Source organism: Manacus vitellinus, unplaced genomic scaffold (assembly GCF_001715985.3).
Source record: "Manacus vitellinus isolate BGI_N305 unplaced genomic scaffold, ASM171598v3 scaffold_20_pilon, whole genome shotgun sequence".
Lineage (NCBI taxonomy): Eukaryota > Metazoa > Chordata > Aves > Passeriformes > Pipridae > Manacus > Manacus vitellinus.
Genome location: NW_021939471.1, coordinates 3,298,714 through 3,317,304, shown reverse-complemented (window position 1 = coordinate 3,317,304; position 18,591 = coordinate 3,298,714). Strand labels below are relative to the sequence as shown.

The 18,591-nt window shown below is 39.2% G+C and overlaps 1 protein-coding gene across 1 annotated transcript in view; it reads right to left on the bottom strand.

The window, feature by feature from the left end:
• Nucleotides 1-18,591, bottom strand: part of SPAG16 (sperm associated antigen 16) — a 269,751-nt gene that overhangs the window by 62,107 nt on the left and 189,053 nt on the right. The window contains exon 12 of the mRNA XM_029959592.1: nt 10,580-10,765. Within this exon, the coding sequence (XP_029815452.1) occupies nt 10,580-10,765 (186 nt within the window). The remainder of the gene's footprint in view (nt 1-10,579; nt 10,766-18,591) is intronic.

Below are 18,591 nucleotides of genomic sequence, written 5' to 3'. Positions count from 1 at the left end.
ACACGGAGCCACAACAAAAACAATATCATTCGAGGTTTTCTAACAAGCAGCTGCTGGAGTGAAGAATAAAAAGCCTGGCCTACTGACTGAAGCTACAGGTGCATGTTTGTTGAGATCAGTGCAGCAAACCATGGGATTGGAAACCTGTTTTCAGCAGGAAAACCACTCAAACAAAGAATATGGGGAGCTAAATTCCCAAGGATACCTCCCACCACTTTGATCTGCTATTGTCTTACAAGTCCATTTTTACATTCTACACCATCCCCACTCCCCCCAGACAGAGCTGGGAAAGGGCTGGATTTCCCTTTGCCAACTGCTGGAGGGAAAGATTAACTTGAAACACATGCAGAAACTATGAGAGTACTGGTTTAGTTCCCTCCTTTTATAGATCTCAATATGTATCTCAAGGGGAGAGAGTCCTTTGCTTTATTTAGTAATTAATTTAAAAAGACTTTAATTTCATCAGCAAATTACTCAATCTTGAGCATTAATGGAAACAATATCCAATCATTTGCAATATAAATAGACTTAAAATGAATTTGAGAAGTGTGCACCTTGATTCTTTGAAAATGAATCTGCCCTCAGTCTGATAGAAAATCAGACCACTTTGGGGCATCTAATCCATTCCTAACAATGGGCAAGTTTTCAATACAGGGGGACTGGAAAATGCAGCAATTTCTCTGAGGAGTGGACACTTCAGAGTAGGAGAAGGAAGGATGTCTACCTTTGAGGTGGGTGATCTTATCCTCATTTTCTTCCCAAACTTGCAAATGCAAAAGCTGTTCACCTTGCACACATAGGCACCTGAACTCTTCCACAGCCTGTTGAAGAGAACCTCAGTAATCAGGATTTCAAATTCTAGTCCCAAAAGCCTGACTGGTGTATTTGATAACCAACATATCAGTACTTGACAGGATTTTAATACCAGCATTGCAATTCTGAAAGTTGTGACATCACCTTATCTTGTTGATACATATAGATCAAGCAAGTCTACTAAAATCTTCAGTTGCACATAGCAAAGCTTAGTTTACACTATTGCTGAAGGTGCTGACTATGTAATCAAAGCATTGTCTAGCCATGACTGATAACCTGATATGGATCACTTAAAAGGCTGACACACTTAGAATTAAGTTTTTTTCTACCTGCAGAGCCAGCTGCTACTTCCCACCTAGCATTGCATATTCTGTCCTCAAACCCTTATCTTCATCTTAACCTGCCAAACACACTTAGCTCAGATCTATATTACTGTGAAACAAACTCTGACATTAAAATAAAAAGCTACAAAAAGGGCTTCTAAAATGGCAGAACGTAACTGCAGTAGATCACATACAGTATTTTTACTTCTTTCTTTGAATTTCAGAGGAGGGACACCAGTAGAACTTCAGCCATGCTCACAGCATGCAGCCAACTCACATGCCCTTTATGCAACACAAACGCCCCAGGACCGTCTGCTCTGTATTAAATAATTCACAAATTTTGTTGACATTTTACTGCAGTCTCAATATTAAGATTCCATTATCTAGAATGTTTGTTTGGGTGACAGAAATGGGTTTGAAAGAGACACTAAAATATAAAGAAATTCATTGGTTTTGCATCAAGTGGATAATTCCAATACATATTTAATAGGTTTCCCACAGACACACAGGCCTTTGCAGGCTCTGAGTTCAGTAAATAGATGCATAAAAATTGTCTTGCAGATGGTGAATTGATTCCTAGCTGGGAAAGATATTGGTCATCCTAGAACAAGGGTTTTGTGTGATGTGTCTCAATTCACATCAGAAAACCTATGCTGAATATTGAAGTGCAGAAGGGAAAGTGCCAACATTTTTGTTTTCTTCATCTTGATCTTCACCTCCACTAAGGCAACCCTCCCTTATTTTCATGAGAGGATTCAGCCTGGATGTGTAAATAGTTCGCAGACTTAACCACTTGTCTCATGTGGATATGGGCTTTATAGCTCTTAAAGGCTATTCTGAAGAGTCTGAGGTCTGTCTCAATCCACACAGGGTACCAAAATAATTGTATCATATGTATGTGGTCCAACCATTTAGGGAAATTTAAGATTTAGGACAGAAATGAGCCCCAAGTTTTTGAAAACTGTCACAGAGAAAACCACTACTGGGCTGGAAACAGTATTTGTTCACATTTTAAGGAGGTACAAACACAATTCAATGTCTTACATCTTCAATAAAAGACCCAGGGCACATCTTCAATATGTAAGAACTGTTCAAGGATTTGTGTTCATTTTCCAGATGAGGCTAATCAAAGATGAATGTAGTTTGCTTTAACAGGATACACATGCCAGACAACCAGAGTTACAGCATTTGGGGAGAGGGAAGAATCTCTCAATACAAGGTTTTGTGTAACATCTGAACCCTTAAAAAATTCTTTTTATAAAAAAGGAAGAAAAAAGAAAAAGACATGCCAAAAGCATCTCACACACACACATCTCTGAAGACTGCCTGGAGCCAGGGGACAAGAATTCAAACAACAGGAATTTACATATATCAAGGCATCCATTACAGCAGACTTTTGAAATCAAATGACCAATTAATTTGATTTCAAACCAGAAGACATCAGCAGCTACAAACAGTTCACCATTCTCCATATGCCTGTCAGAGCAGTGCTGCTTGTGAGTAGTAAGATGTATTCCTGTTCTGGTTAATTCACTGGGGACACAAACAGGGGAACAACCTGCAATCACTTGTGCTGCAGCACACTGTGATTTTGGGTAACAGTGCTGCACTTTAACATGGATCACAGACTGTGTGTGTAATAGTTGCACTAACTGGTACTGACAGGATATGGTTGTGATGACAGAAATACATCATTTTAATGAACTGTTGTCTTCCCTGAATTCTGTAATAATATTTGACAGCTCTCACTGCTGTACGAATTACTCTGGTGGTACAATTCGGTTTTGGTTTGGTTGAGATACTGTAAGAGTATTTCTAGGAGAGCAGGTGAGGTAAAGAAAAGCCTGCCAGTAATGAGTGACTGTAGCATGAAGGGAAGAGAAGATAATGAGCCTGGATTTGGAGTGAAAAACTATACTATGACTTGAATTGTGCTGCATGTCTACAGTGGTGATCCTCTGCATTTGAATACTGAATGTAGGGCAGTGGAAACACCCTGTCAAGGTCTGAATAACATTCTGCAGGAGCCATAGTTACAGCACCTGCACACTTGCAAATAAGACAAGGAATTCAACTTGCACCTTGTCAAAGAGGGAAAAATCCAAGACCTGAGACTCCTACATGACACATGATCCGAGTGGACTGAGCTTTCTGCACCTGCCAGCTGCTCTGGTTGGGATTTGATGGAAGGAAGCCTAAGCATTACCTTCATCATTCCTCCTGCTCCCGAATTAGCTGTCAGGGAATCTAGGAGGCACTTTGATAAGTGAGGTAAACCAAGGAGAAAACAGTCCAACTTCCAGGTCACACTACCTCACCACTTAAATAAAGCAACTGCTGTCCAAGAGGAATCTCTCAGCCAGCTAGACATAATTTAGGAAATCTGTGCAGCCCTGGGCTGACAGAGGACAACTAAAACATAAAATCCCCAATTGCATCTAATATGTTTTTCCAAGCCATATTAGATGTTAAAATTATCAAACAAGGAAATTTCTGAGATAAGAAAGGGATACATCCTCTCATGTCAATCAAGTGCAACTTTCTCCACTATCTTTCCATAAAAGAAGATGGAAATCTTACGTAGATAACAATTGTAGAGTTCAGGTAAGCCTACTAGAAATACCTACAGGACTCCTAATGGAGCTACTTTAGAAAGTAGCTCCATTCATCACTTTAGTTTTAAAAAAATAAAGTAGTAACTTGATTTTTTTTTCTTCCCTCTCCATTAATCAAAACCTGTGCTGTGCAGTTCAAGACCAGTAGCAGAAACCAGAAAGCAAAGCACTTATATTTCTGTCTATTCAATGCTTTTGGAAAAAAAGTCATAATATTCTTAGGATTAAAAAAAAAAAATCCCTCTAACCACTAAGAAATTCAAATATGCTTGTTATGTACAGGCTAAATTGCCATGGACAGTTCTTGCAAAAGCCACAGAGAACATGGATTTATCCAGACCTGCAGCCAAGGGCCACCAGTACAAACATTTCAGCAGAAGCTACACAGCTCCTGTCACATTTAACAATGTGATTAATAATCACAGAAACATCTGTTTCTCATGAATCTACATTACTACTGAAAATCCTATTCTTCTCACCCAGTAGGAACATTTGAAGACAACTAATTTTGACATTTTTTCAATGTTACCAAAGAATAGAAAGTTTTACCGATGGCTTCAGCTGTAACTCACCCTATGGGCTCCAGTAAAACCCTTCACCTCTTTGTTTAGTTTCACCAAAAGTAGACAATGGTATGACTTGCCCAGTTCAGGCATTCCATGGGAATTAGGTAAGATTTCTCTGGTTTTTTTGACTATAAATCTGTGACCATATTAAATATTTCTCATTACTGACCCCTGTTGTCTCATACGAACTCTAACACGACTAGATTTCAAGTTTACGACACAGCATTCAAGCTACACTTCCTGTAAAGTTTTGTACTTTAAGATTCCTCTCTTTCAGTATTTAGCTCTATTTTCCCCTTAACTGAATACCTATGCTTTGGATATCATTTTTTTTCCCTGATAATTCACATCTTCAAATTGATTTTTACAATTGGCTCTCTGGGAATTACAACGACCAGGTTTTAGATTTTCTCGGTCCTGAAAAATGTGTTATGGAACCGTAGCACACTTATAAATGTGGAGACTTGGGCATGGGCCTCGTTTGGATTTGAGGGATTAATAGCAGCTTGTCTCTCCAGCACTCCTCAGAGGATTCCAAAGGGAATTCTCCTTTATCAAAATGGCAAGCATTTCCTGCTGTGCTGTCAGGAGACACATTACAAACTACCCAAAGATGGTCCTGCCACATTTCCTCTGAGTTCTTCTACTTGCCTTCTAATTTCCTGGAGGACATTTGTCTTTTCTGAAAATAGATTAGCTTCACTTTTACTGGAATCAATTAAACATGGTATGTGGCCAGAAGAGCTTGTGGCTTCTGTCCCACCGAGAAGTGAGTCAGACAAGTGTCACCTGAAAGGGGGTATTTGGACAAGGACTGGTTACACACCCTCATTCCAATTCCAAATGGGAAAGCATAGCTCCATTTTTGACTTTGACAATATTTAGGAGTTTCTTCCAAGGAGATGTTACAGGATCCTGGTATGGATGCCTATGGCATGGTGAAAAATGACTACACATCTGATAGTAAATATTTCATTTAAAAGCTGTCCATTGCATAAGGGAAAAGGAAGAAAAAGAATCAGAGTGTGAGTGTCAAGGATGCCAGGAGAAGCCAGGCTGAACTCCAGCCTTTTCACACTGCTCTGATGGTACAAGGCAAATGGCTTGACTAGTCAACTTGGCAACTCAAGCAACATTAAATAATTACTTCGTTGAGACTAAAGAAAAAAAAAATCCACCCCAAACTACAACAGCAGCTTAAAATAAACTTCAGCATGTTTTGCACTACACACGACCAAGATGTGTATTAAAGTGAACATGCAGTACCATCACTGATGGTATCATTCCAAGGAAAGCTAGAGCTGAGGAGGGGTTTCTCATGAAACAAATTCCAGCCCTCCTTGACATCTTCAAAGTAAGCACTAACCCTAAATTTCCCAGAATTAAAATGCTTCTTGTGAGAAGAAACAAAACTATAAACAGCAGTTACCGAATGGAGAGAAGTTATGACAGAATTTTAGTGGAGGTTTAAGAGAAAAGAAGGAATTATTCAAACAAACTAGGAATTAAAGTCATATATATCTGACACTTTGGTAAAGAAGTGAAAATTCCAAGTCTTGTTGTAGAAAAGCAAAAGGTGTCAACAATTATTTTCGTGTATATAAATAAGAGACTATATTAATGCCTTACTAACAAGATACTATCTTAGGGGTTGTGCAGGATAATTAACAGTAATCATGACAGATTAGTTACTTTTAAAATTTGCACCTGAACAAATCCACTAATGGATACTAGTAATGACTGAAGACTGATGTAAATCCATATTTTAGAATTTTAAAATATAATTTGATTACGGGAGAAACTTCCAGGAACCACACAAAAATTGCCATGTTGAATGAAAAGGAAAACAAATAAGTGATGGATTATAAAACAGCAAACAGAAAGCAGCAACAGCTCCAACTCACAAACATTTCTTCACCCTGAGGTCTGTTACAGGACAGCACAATTGCATTTCTCTGTGGCCTAATTTCCTGTATTTTGCACTATTGAAAGAAAGCAGGCAAAAATGAAGAACTGGTCTAATGACTGTATAATGGATCAACTGGAGGAAAAAAAATTCTAAATGTTCTGACTTTGCTGCAAATAATTTCTTAAGCTCAAAGCATAAATAACAATGTTTGCATTTAACATACAGTGTACAGCATATGTTTGCAAAACTAAACAACTGCCTGTGTTTACACAAGATACATGATGCTCAGCTTGATTTGCATATCAGAGATCAGGCTGTAAATCTCTGATGATATTTACCGTTGGATAATTGAAATTAATCCTGCCAAAATGACTTTGACAGTCCTGAATTTACAGCCTGAGAAAACAGCCCTGGAGCTGCCTGCTGAGCTATGAACACAGCTGGCTCTGTGTCTGCAACCTGGGCTGTGCTCCTGGATAAAATCCTCTCCCAAATTAGAAGCCTCTTCCTTTCTTCCCCAGCTTCAGGTTCAGGTTGATTCCCATAACCATTAAGCAGTTGGGCTAACTTCAAGAAGAGCAGATATGTCTCTGTTTTGCTGGTTTGGTTTGGGTTTTTTACAGTTTTTCTAACCATAGCAGGTACATTAGTTATCTTCCTAGTTATCTTCCTAGTTATCTTCCTTCCCTGCCCTCTCCTCCCCAGTGTTATGCCATTTGCTTTCAATGTCCTTTAGCAGTGGCCAACTCTCCCAGCAGAAAGCATCAAGACATTCCAACACCAGACCTCAGACTCCCTCAAATCCTTCAGTAACTTGGATCATGGTTGTGTCTCAGCCTGTGCCTGTCTCTTCCAGGAAGAAGGGATGTGCTTGGATGTTTGTTTGTTTTCTGTTTTGTTTGTTAAACTCAGATTGTCTCTTTAAACAGAAGGCACATAAGTTGTCCAGGGGAACAACGAGGTTAACTACAAAGCTACCTGATGTTATCCTCCTGTCAGGAATGTTACCTGTGCCTTGATGTGTGATTGACACACAAAAGAAAAACATTTGTGAATATTACCCATAGCAAAAGAAAATAATAAAAAGACCAGATGTAGTTTCACCTTCTAAGAAAACAAAATTCAAATATTTAGTAGGCAGAATTTTCTTATCATTGCCAAAGAATTATGTAATTTATTGAAACTGCTGGCAACCTTTTCCAATTTAAGAGATGTTGCATCTTGTGATGATTGTGAAAGTTGCACTTTGGGTTTTGGTGCTAGAAGATAGCAAACAGCCTCCCCAATTTCTTGATACCAAATTTACAACTACAGAGAATGCTATATATTTTTCAAAAGCAACATTTATAGACAGAAAAGTATGTTTCTAATGTATAAAAGGGGCTTTTTTCAAAGCCTGGAAATAAAAAGACAACTGCCACCCATTACAGAAATGGATGCACTTTTATTTGTAGCATTTATTTACAACATAGCTCTTTCAGAAAGGTGGCAGTGATAGCTTTGATATTCATCTTGCTTTCCCCCCCCTACAACCTTCTGCTTTCCAGGACTATCCAATTTGAAAGCAGGCATCCATCCAAATATGTAATATTAAGGAAGAGAAACAGCTCTCATTTATAAAATCTTAATTCCTTGTCAGTGGAAAGAGTAAAATCACTAGATTAACTGTGATCACTGATTATTATCCTCCCACAAATATGCTATCCTGTGCTCTGTCCCCTGTTCAGAGCTCGTGTCAGCTGGCAGACACCTGGAGAGGGAGAACGCTGCAGATGACAACTGGATAAGCACATATTCTGTGGGGATGAGAGGAAAAATAACTTCCTAGGCATCATAAACCCTTGTGGAAAGCTTGCTCCACCCTCCTGAGCTGCTGTGCACCCCCAGTCTGCAGGAGTCTGGAGGAGATGCACATTTACTGGTACCCAGCACAGCTGGATCGGAGAACTCCAGGCACGGAACGGATTCACAGGAGACACCCCGGGAATCAGCTGGGATCAGTGCTGCCAAACTCAGCCAATTAGTACTGCCAAGTCAAAATTCACTGCAGGTTCTTTTGTAGAGCATCTCCATATATAAACACCAGTAAATTAACAATCCAGTGGAGGATCTGAGTGTCATTAATCTCAGTAATTTTCCCTTATTTCCAAATCAGGCCATATATTCTGCATGGGCTGATTTTCACTTGAATTAGCCAACATGGGCATAAGGCCCAGTTGCAGCTGACTGCTCTGGAGTCAGGTCTCCAGGCAGGATGTCTTAAGCCTGAAACAACCACGTCTTGTCATCAGATCCCTTTTACAGAAGCCCTTCAAGAGCATCTCATGTTCCCACCGTACTTGTTCTGTACTAAGTGCATATACCATGTACACTCCTACAGCACATCCTACAGATTCATCTCAACAGATCAGCTAAACAGAACTCAACTGGCTTTTGGACTGAGGTAATGGAACATAACCCAAGTTTTTACTGGGAGCAGACTGAAAGCCCACCAGTGAGGACTCCCAGTGAGGCTTTTTTGTTCCCTACTCTGAATACTCCTATTTTAATCAGGTTGTGCCACATTTTTTGTCACCTCCTGCTGCCTTTAGCCACCGAGATTTCTGCATGACTTCAGGCTGCAATAATTCTGGGCCTATAACTAGCCTTTCACATCATGGCTGTGTCCTTACTCTCTTAATTCAAATGCAAAATGCAGATCAGGTAGACTGGAGGTAGAAAATGAGAGTTGCTGATGACTGTGAGGGGGAGGCATGGGTTGGCGGTGAAGGTTTGCTTTGATTCCTCTGACTACAAAAGCCTCCTTGCTAGAGAAGATATTTTAAAATGTCTAAACAAAACCTCTGTCTATGCAAATTCAAAACCATTCTGACATAAAATTAAAGCAATTCTTGCCATTATTTCTTAAAGGTCATGAATATGCCATAAAAGATGATCAAGGCATTAAGTTACTGCAACAGGTTAAGAGACAACAATACATTAGATTTCTGGTGTTTCCCTTTCTAAGGAAAACACTGACCATTAATTCTTATTACTGATAGTAAATGGTGGAGGCATCATCTGTTATCAGAACTGGCTGACAATTTCTGTTATAAAATCCACTTCTCAGCTGTCTTGAACTTTGCCAAACTTTAACTGGTTTTTCTGTGTTTTATAAAAGTTGAATATGTGCTTCAAGCTTTCATTTTAAGTAACTGCTCTCAGCCAGAATAACCTGGAATAACTCACGAAAGGATAGATTTGTTATTCCATTTTGAAAAAAAAGTTTTGAACAGTATTTAATGCTTCCTCAATTCACAATCTTAAAGCAAGACTGGAAGTCTGATCCTGACAGAGTTTTAGTCAGCTCTCCAAAAAGTCTGGGTGAATTACAACAGTTTGGAAAAATCTCAACTCAAGGCTCCCTGCAATTGCAGCAGACTAAGAGGGATTTAGGAAAAGGAACGAAAGAAGAAATTCTTCCTTGCTTTTTCTGTGAAGTTTCTTTCCCTGCAGTGGCCAACAAGCTTGAAGGACTATTTCATCTCGTGCAAATGCAAAAGAAAAAAAAGACCAATAGCAAATGGAAAAATCCATTAGGGCTGGATAATAAAGAACCAGGGAAAAGACCTGTAAGACTGGAAACTTCTCTGTGGACTGGTGACATTCAGTTGTTAAAAATCAGACCTAGTACAGTACAGTGGTGCCAGTTATACCACTCCCAAGTAATTCAGGAGTTAAGAAGATGCAGTTTGGAAAAAAAAAATTCCATTCCATTTCTTTAAGTTGTAAGTTAACCAAAACTGAATATAATTGAAGAAAGTTCAGGAACTAATAATTAACTGGTAAGCAGGAATATACTAATATTTTACAAGCACCTTCATAAAAATGCATTTGTCTGGATAATAAAAAGGTATACATTGATTTATTAATCAGGAGTGACCTTGCTGAAACACATATAGTGACTTTATATTTCCACTTGGCCAACCTTAAAGTGTGTTGCATACTTAGGAGCTAGAAATACTACACAGAAAACTTACTCAAAGTTTTAGTCAGTTACTTATTTAAATTATATATTTAAGTTCCACAAAGCTCTTACCTTAAAAAAAAACCAACACCGCAGAACAACAGATGCCAAGCAAAAGCAAATATTTGTATTTTGGCACTATCTGAAATCCTTCCCATCTCCCTGTTTAGTAAAGCCTTTATCTGGTAAACCACATCAAAGTCTGTTTTTTCCAGCCCTCTCTTTAATTTATCTGTGTTCTCCAAGTGAACTCCACCAATCGATGCTAAATCGAGCTAAAACACAAACCCGTGGTTATTAAGCCCAGTTATCAATTCCCTAACACAGCCTCTCCAGGAGCTCCCTACCTGTTAACATCCCAGATTTTGCTCGTGCTGTCCAGGGAGGCAGAGGCCACGAAGTCCCCCCGGGAATGCCAGGAGCAGCCGTGGACGGCGCGGGCGTGGCCCTTCAGGGTCAGGATGCACCCGCGCCTCGAGAGGTCCCAGATCCGCACCGTCGTGTCCCCGCTCGACGTCACCAGCTGGGTGCCACTGGGAATGAAAACAGCTTTCAGCAAGGGTCCAGGTGAAGATGTTCTCAAGGGACACAGCAAAATAATTTACCTCTGTTTAGAAATAACTAGCAATTGATGTTATGTTAAAATACATACAAACAAAAACCGTGTTTGAAAACATTCTCGTTTTTACTTGACCCGGTTTTCTGACACGTCACAGATGAAGCGGTCGCTTATTAAATATACTATCAAAAGACAAGGAAAGGAGATAGGAAGGAGCTATCTCCCACAGGAAAGTGAACACAGCTTCCAAAAATTACTTTCCTACCTTTTGTAGTCTGTTTATCACTAGAGTTTATCAATAAAATAAGTAAGCCCAGAGAACTGCTTTCAAAACAGAATAAGACAGATTAAGGGAGAATATTTTCTTATTTCCCAAATTCATACCTTTCTACATGTAAATTATTATTAAAAGCATCCCAATTTTATCTCTTCTAACTCAGCATAAACACTTTAACACATTCACTCTCTCTTGGGGTCATTGATATATTACATGAATGAAAAATACAGAGTTTAACTCAGATTTTTTGACCAAATCTTCAGATAAGTGTAATTCTGTTTCCTTTAAGCATGAACATATGGCTTCAGACTAGAAGTTCACCTGTAACATGTTCTATAACAACTAGTAGAGGATTCTTAATTAAAAGAAAATAATAAAAACAAGTATGTGGAGTGAAACCCTTATTAAACTCTCCCAGCCCCAGCCTGTGGCTCAGGATTTCTCTGTGCTTAACAAGCACATCCCATGGAGTTTTTTCCCCACGAGTAATTGATTTTTGAACATATGCAAACTTTTGGCACCCACAATCTCTTATGTCAATGAATTCCAGAATTTAATTACGCATTGTGTGAAAAGCTATCTTGGGGTCTTAAATACCTTACTCCATTTCACTTGATGCTCCTAATTCTAATACTGTGATTAAAAGTAAACATCTACTACACATCCACCACCTCTAAATGTGGTATCAACTGTGGCATTTCAGGGCCCTGTTATATTTTACTGCAAAGCTGAAGATTCCTGCTCTATCGACTCATTCCTCACGCAGACGTCATTCCAGCTCTTGGGGCACATTCACCATCTCTCTCTGCACCTTTGCAGCTGCAGCTGAAGAAACAGGTACCCAAGGAAGTGATACAGCAGCACAGCAATGTTTCCTGGTTTATTCTGTATTCTTGTAATTCAGGCAGCATTTTTGGCCCCACCACAAAGAAGCCGACCACAGCGGCTCCAGGATTGCTCTCCTCAGTACTGATAAGTAGTTTAGACCCATTCTCAGCTATGGACAATTAGGGCCATTTTTTTGTTATGTGCTTTACTTTGTGTTCCTCTGCATTGACTTTCATCTGCCACTTCACCACCAAGTCACCTGTTGAGACTGGAATCTTTTCCTGTAATTCTTCACTTGCTCCTTTTTCCCGTCCTGGCTAATTAGCAAACTCATCCACCTCATTCTTTTCCCCAACTTCCAAGATGGTCTTAACTTAGATCCCAGCACAGATCCCCACGGGACTCAAAAATTCATCTCTCCATTCTGAAAGCGACATTTTATTCCTGTCCTTTCACCACTTTTTCAATTCACAAGATAAATTTCTGGTTTATCCAGGACAGTTTTGATTCCTGGGGAGTTTTTGTAAAACGACCTCCAGAAGAATTTACTGCAAATCCAAGTGTATGAAATTCATGAATCTCCCTTGATCAAATGCTCAGCAAGCCCTTTGGAGAACCCCCAGCTGATTTCTGAGGTTTAATTTCCAAAGCCATGCTGATACCCCCCCGGGCTGCACTGCAGTAAATGTATCCAGGTATCCTGTCATTTTGCTTCTTAATATAATTTCTATCAGCCTTCCCAACATAAAAGTTAGATCAATCCATCTGGAGCGCCTTCATCCCAAATTCCTTTAAAATACTGGAAAAAAAGTTAATGCAGTCCTCCCAGGAATATTGCAGATTTTCAGTCGTGTTTAATAAACAAAAACAAAAAACAGGAAAAAAAGTGTGCGGATAATACACAAAAATACAGGTCAAAAGTATTTAAACTGTAGGTTTTCAGACCAATTTCTGTTGTTATCTCAGCAACATCAGTAAGATGACCTTGCTTTCAGGATCCCATAAACTCTGGTTTTATTTGAATAATGGCAAAGGTGCTATCACAGGCAGTAGAAACCCTTCTCCCACATCCCTGGATATAAAAGTGTGGGAAGTGAAAACAGCTCAAGGGTTGATTCTAAGCGCTACCATAAAACTTCAAGCAAGAATATACTCTGAGATATTCAGTTCACTGCTGCAGTTCATAAGAAAAAAAGAGGGGGGGGGGAAGAAGGGAAACAAGGGTTTGGGACCTGTGGTGTCAAACCTTCTTTTTTATATTCTTCCTCTCCTCCTTTTCCAGTAGATGTCCACCAAATTGCTTGGTAAAGTAGCTACTATGACAGCTTGAAATATGTGCATCATTTACCTGAGAGATCTTAGGGGGGAACTTGACACCATGAAAGATCACCTACCTAAGTTTTTGACTATTTTTAACACTTATGGTTTAGACTGCTAATTTTTATGAAAATATCATTATAATCTTCATTAAGGCAGTTACACCCCCATGCCTAAGACAAAGCTTTGAGAGATTAATCTCTCAAAAATTTTAATGTTGCACAGGAGTGATTCTGAAGCTTTTGTCACGTATCCCAGAGCATAAAGGTTTGAAGCCTGAGTAGGGGTTTGGGGGAGACCCTAATTTTGTAAAGCTGCTTGGAATAAATGTGCTTTTGTTAATCTAAACACTTGCACTTTTAATAACTCAAGCTAGATCTCACTTCTGGAGACAGATAAAATTAGAGGAATGACAAATTATCATACCCCTTATACATTTATGAAATAAGAGCTTAAAACAAATTTGGAGGCAGGTATAAAGTGGGACTGATGAAATCTGCAATTGATTCAGAGGGAAACATGTACTGCCACTGTTGTGAATCACAAGGAGAGATTTATGGCTTATACATTTTTTAATATATAATCCCCAAAATGCTACATGAAGCACTGGTTCCTTGGGCTGAATTTCAAGAATACGCCATCCAGGCAGTGATGAAAATCTTTCAGAGAACAGATATGAGCAGGAAGGTAGTTCAAATGGATTCAATTTGGCAATCTGCAATAGGGGAAGGAGTAACAAATGAGGTTTAGCACTCCTTACAGATCAAAGGAGAAAAAAGGGGGGATTGAAAACAAAAGCACATCTTGTACAGGAAAAAGTTTTGAGGGACAGACTGATAGTGGGAGGAAGGTCAAAAACACTCGGGAAGAGCAGGCCCAGATGCCCCAAGCCCTGCAAGAGAAGCTCCCCAACATTCCCTGAGCACAAGAAAGCATCACTTCACCAAAGAAAGGGGAATTGCATCTGCTGAGGCTCTGCAGTTAAGCATGTAGGAACTAATGCCAGCTTTTCTGGGAAGCACCAATGGGACTCATGGGAATGATGGCTGTCAGAGCTGTTTTAGCACTGAGGCTGTTTAGCAGTGAGGAAATCCTCACCACACAGTAGTTTTCAAACCACATAATGAACAAAAAAGTGCTGTGTCAAGCCAAGTCAGACATCTAAATCAAAATTCTGCTATTAGAAAAAAATCCTATCTACTTAATAGCTGATCAATAATTACATACTTTTTCTGATTTGAGGCCTTTTTTGGTCCTGGGAGATAAAAGAAACACTCCAAATTCTGAGCCAATGTTTTGTTCCCCATAGTTCCAACGTTTTTTTACTGTACTATTGTTCTGTATAAGATCATGTTGGGGAGAAAAACAAATATATCAGGAAAAGCAGCGTTTTTTAATGATTTAGGCTGTCAGTTTAACAGTCTGTGGTACCCACACAGTCCTCTATTTCATGTCTGATTTTCAAACAAAATGCATACTGATTTTTAGATTAAAAACATAGGACATCAGAAGCTCATATATACCAGCAGCTACATATATAATCTCCATTTGAATTTAAGATTGATCACTAACAGGGAAAGCTCCAGCTAATCCTGTGCAGTGTGTATATCTAACTCAGAGCAAAATAAAACACTTTAATTGTTTTTTAACAAACAAATCAACGAACCAGACAACATATTTGGAGACAAGAAAAAGGTAAATCCTACCTTCTTCTGTAACTTGAAACACATTCACATACATGCAAATTACTTTGCCATCTTTTAGAAATTTGGTACTTTTGTAAAAAAAGTAACAGCACTTTTGTGTGCAGTGCTCTGTGGACTACACCAGTTTGGTTTGTACTGTCTTGCTTGGTCTGTTTGGGAGGTTTTTTGTTTACACTTTCTAGTAGACCAAAGCACTAGAAGGGATGAAACATGGATAGACCATTTTTTAAAATACTAAATACACATAAAGTTCTACCTTTCAGCTGACTTCAGGTATTCTTAACTGATGTTGTCAACTGCCCTTCCAGAGACAATTAGAGCAGGAAAAACTTTGGAAACATGAATTCTGCATTCCAGAAAGGGGATGGAACATCAACTTCTCAAGCCTTAAATACTCCCTCCCTCATATTCTAAACACACACACATATTTTCTTTCTTTATACATTCCTGCTTCTTCCAACTTCACTGTTCTCACTACAAGATGTCTCTCCATTAACACTTCCCAAGTTGTAGACATATCAATAATTCAAACTCATATTCAGCAACAACACGAGCCTTTGGCACAGAGTCATTTTACAACATTTCAGGTGACTGATCACCTTTCTGGAATACCAGTCAAATGAAGGCAACAGCTACCCCTGTAGTGCTCCCCTGCAAATATATCAATTGTAACACCAACAGTCAAATATATCAATTGTAACACCAACAGTCAAATATATCAATTGTAACACCAACAGTCAAGGCAGCTTCAAATATTGCACCTGGTTCAAATATTTCTGGATGATGGACTTGGATCTGAACCTTGAGCTGCTCCAGGGGAGTGCTCAGGTTATTGTGAAGCTGCTGAGGAACACTGAGCTAGAAAGCTCTTCTGCTTCACAGCAGGACCACATGTCCCATCCTTCCAAATTTACAAAGATTGTCATTTTGCCTTAGCCAAAACAAATGATACAGCCATCTGGGTCATTAGATCCATTATAACCTCCAGAGAGATTCCATGACCTCCCTAGGCAGCCTGTCCCAGTGCTCTGCCACCCCCAACGTGCAGAAGTTCTTCCTCATGTTGAGGTGGAGCTTGTTGGGTTTTAGTTTATGGCCATTGCTCCTTGTCCTGTTGTTGGGCACCACTGAAAAGAGTCTGGCACCATCCTCTTGGCACCCACCTTGGAGATATTTATGTGTTGATGAGATCAACACACACACATATATATATGGGGATGGTGCTGTGCAGGGCCAGGAGTTGGACTTGATGATCCTTGTGGGTCCCTTCCAGTGGGGATACTCCCTCAGCATATTCTGTGATATGTAAACTATATATTATATATATATATAAATATATATTATATATACATATTAGTTATATAGGGCTGTGGACATGGCCAGTGTTCTGTACATAAACTGAGACACAGCTCCTTTCCTCAGACAACTTCAGTCTAAACCAAAAGGTGGTGAGCAAAGCCTTACACACAGTGCTGGTAAATAACTGTTCTCACAGCAACACACTAAATCAAACACAGCTTGTGTTCAAGTTTTGCATCCTAAAAAGCTGCAGCAACAGGCAGCATCTGACTGGAACTTAAACAACACAAGCATCAGCAACACAACAACAAATTTTAAACATACAGTCCAGCATTACAGGATTAATGGTCTTTTGCCATGGCACTTGAAAAACACTTTAAAAATCAATATTCCAATTGCTTAATTGGAAAAATGAGGTCTCTTATTTACTTCTATTCATGCAATTATTCTAAAGCAAAATCCTAAATGCTTCTATATTATTTGCAGTATCAGCAGAGGTAAACCCTAAACATAGCAAAGTACAAGGCAAGAACTGCAAATACTGTTAAAGATTACTTAAATTTTGCTGAAATTTTATGCTAAGTCAAAGAGGAAAGACATAGGAAGGAAATGCCTGGAAAAACAGAACTATTCCACAAAAAACAGAACCAATGAAGACTGAATGCTTACAGAAGCATCTTTTGCTTCCTTGTTTCATATCATCTTAGCTGCTGACTAAATAAATATACCAAGAATTGATTGATCCTTTAGACTTCTCTCTTCATTTTGCCAGAATTAGCCTGCAAGTTAAAAGTCATTAGAGAGCACGGAAGAGGGACGAGGAACATGAAATGGGGGCGGGGGGGAAATACATCCTTGTAAGCTTCATTTTTCTTGAAAACAAGATTAAAAACACTTAGGAAAGCATACACTTACCAACGGAGTCCCACCTCTGGTTATGAGAGCTGTATTTAAACACTCCCTTTTCCTTTGGTACTGAAAACAATGCAAGGGATGGAATTACCAAACATCAGTTCAGCTCTGCAGTCATTGTAACTCTGCTTTATTCTCCTGCTTTGCCACGGTGCATATTTGTCACAGCCCCTCATTTTCTTCTCACCAGACAAGGTGAAAATTGGGCTGAATTTAAAAAATGCTGGGGTCACCACATTATTAAAAAAGTTCCCATTAAAATTGTTGAAAAGACAACAGGTATTTTTTCCCACACCAGGCAGGAGACTGGCACAGTTCCTCTATAAAGGATGATGTGGATTCAAGTCTCTGTGGGTACAAAGAAAGATGGGACAAAGTTCTGCAAGAGGAATACACCAAGGATTACATGGAAACTGCATCTGGCTCAAGATGCTTGGAAATAAAAGGTAGAGTCCAGGAGGGTACTAAGACAAAACCTCAGAAATGCCTTTCCTATTCTTAGCCATTCCCAGGCATCCCCTGGTACTCACTGCTGGGGACAGGACAATGGTCCAGAAAAATTTGGCATATGGAGCCACCCTTATGTTCTGAGTCTGTATTTGAACAAAACACTCAGCAGCAAAGATTTTGTTTCTAATAGATTTTGTAACCTTGAAACAGACCTGAGATATAGTTCACTGTTTTGTTGCTGGAGTTCTGAGACTCATTAATTATTTGCAGTGACACTTCTTATTAAAAACCCATAGTTCTTATGGTGTCTGTTCTTTTGGGTCTTGCTGTAATTATCCTCATGGTCTATGTGTCTAAGACCCATTTTATGCAGTCATTGTAATATGTTTCATCCTCCAGGATAATCTTAAACCCAATTTTACTCATTTTATTAATAGACATAAAATGTCATTTATACAGAAGGTGAATGCTGGAACACCCAGTAGTAAAAATACAAAAAATACTTTTTCTTTTCTCATTTATCATCAAAGCTGAGCAAAAAAAAAAAAAAATTAATTTCAAAAATGCAACATCAATCGTAAACTAACATTCTACAAACCAAGGAAGAAGTTCCAAAGCCAGGAAGCACAACAGCAACCAGCAGATGGTGGGTGGCACATGGGTACATGGTTTTTTGTCGGAGAAGAAAAATGCAACCATCCTGCAAAAACCTGTGACATAAGGCTGTTGGCTGCAAATCTTCAGCACTGTCAATGTGTAGTATGCCAAGTGCAAAACTCCAGGTAATTTTTCATTCTACATTACCTAATTGCTAGATCTTTTTATCATATTTCATGCTCACACATTGACCCATGCCAGGATAACTGTTTCCCCCTGCGGTGCTGCCTGGCTGTGACAGGGAGGGAAAAACAATAAGGCAGGTTTTTGGCACAGCACCACTTGTCACTGCTTCTGGATAGACAGACACCAGGACTAGGCATCATAAAAGAAGTAATCTTTTGTTTTAATGAA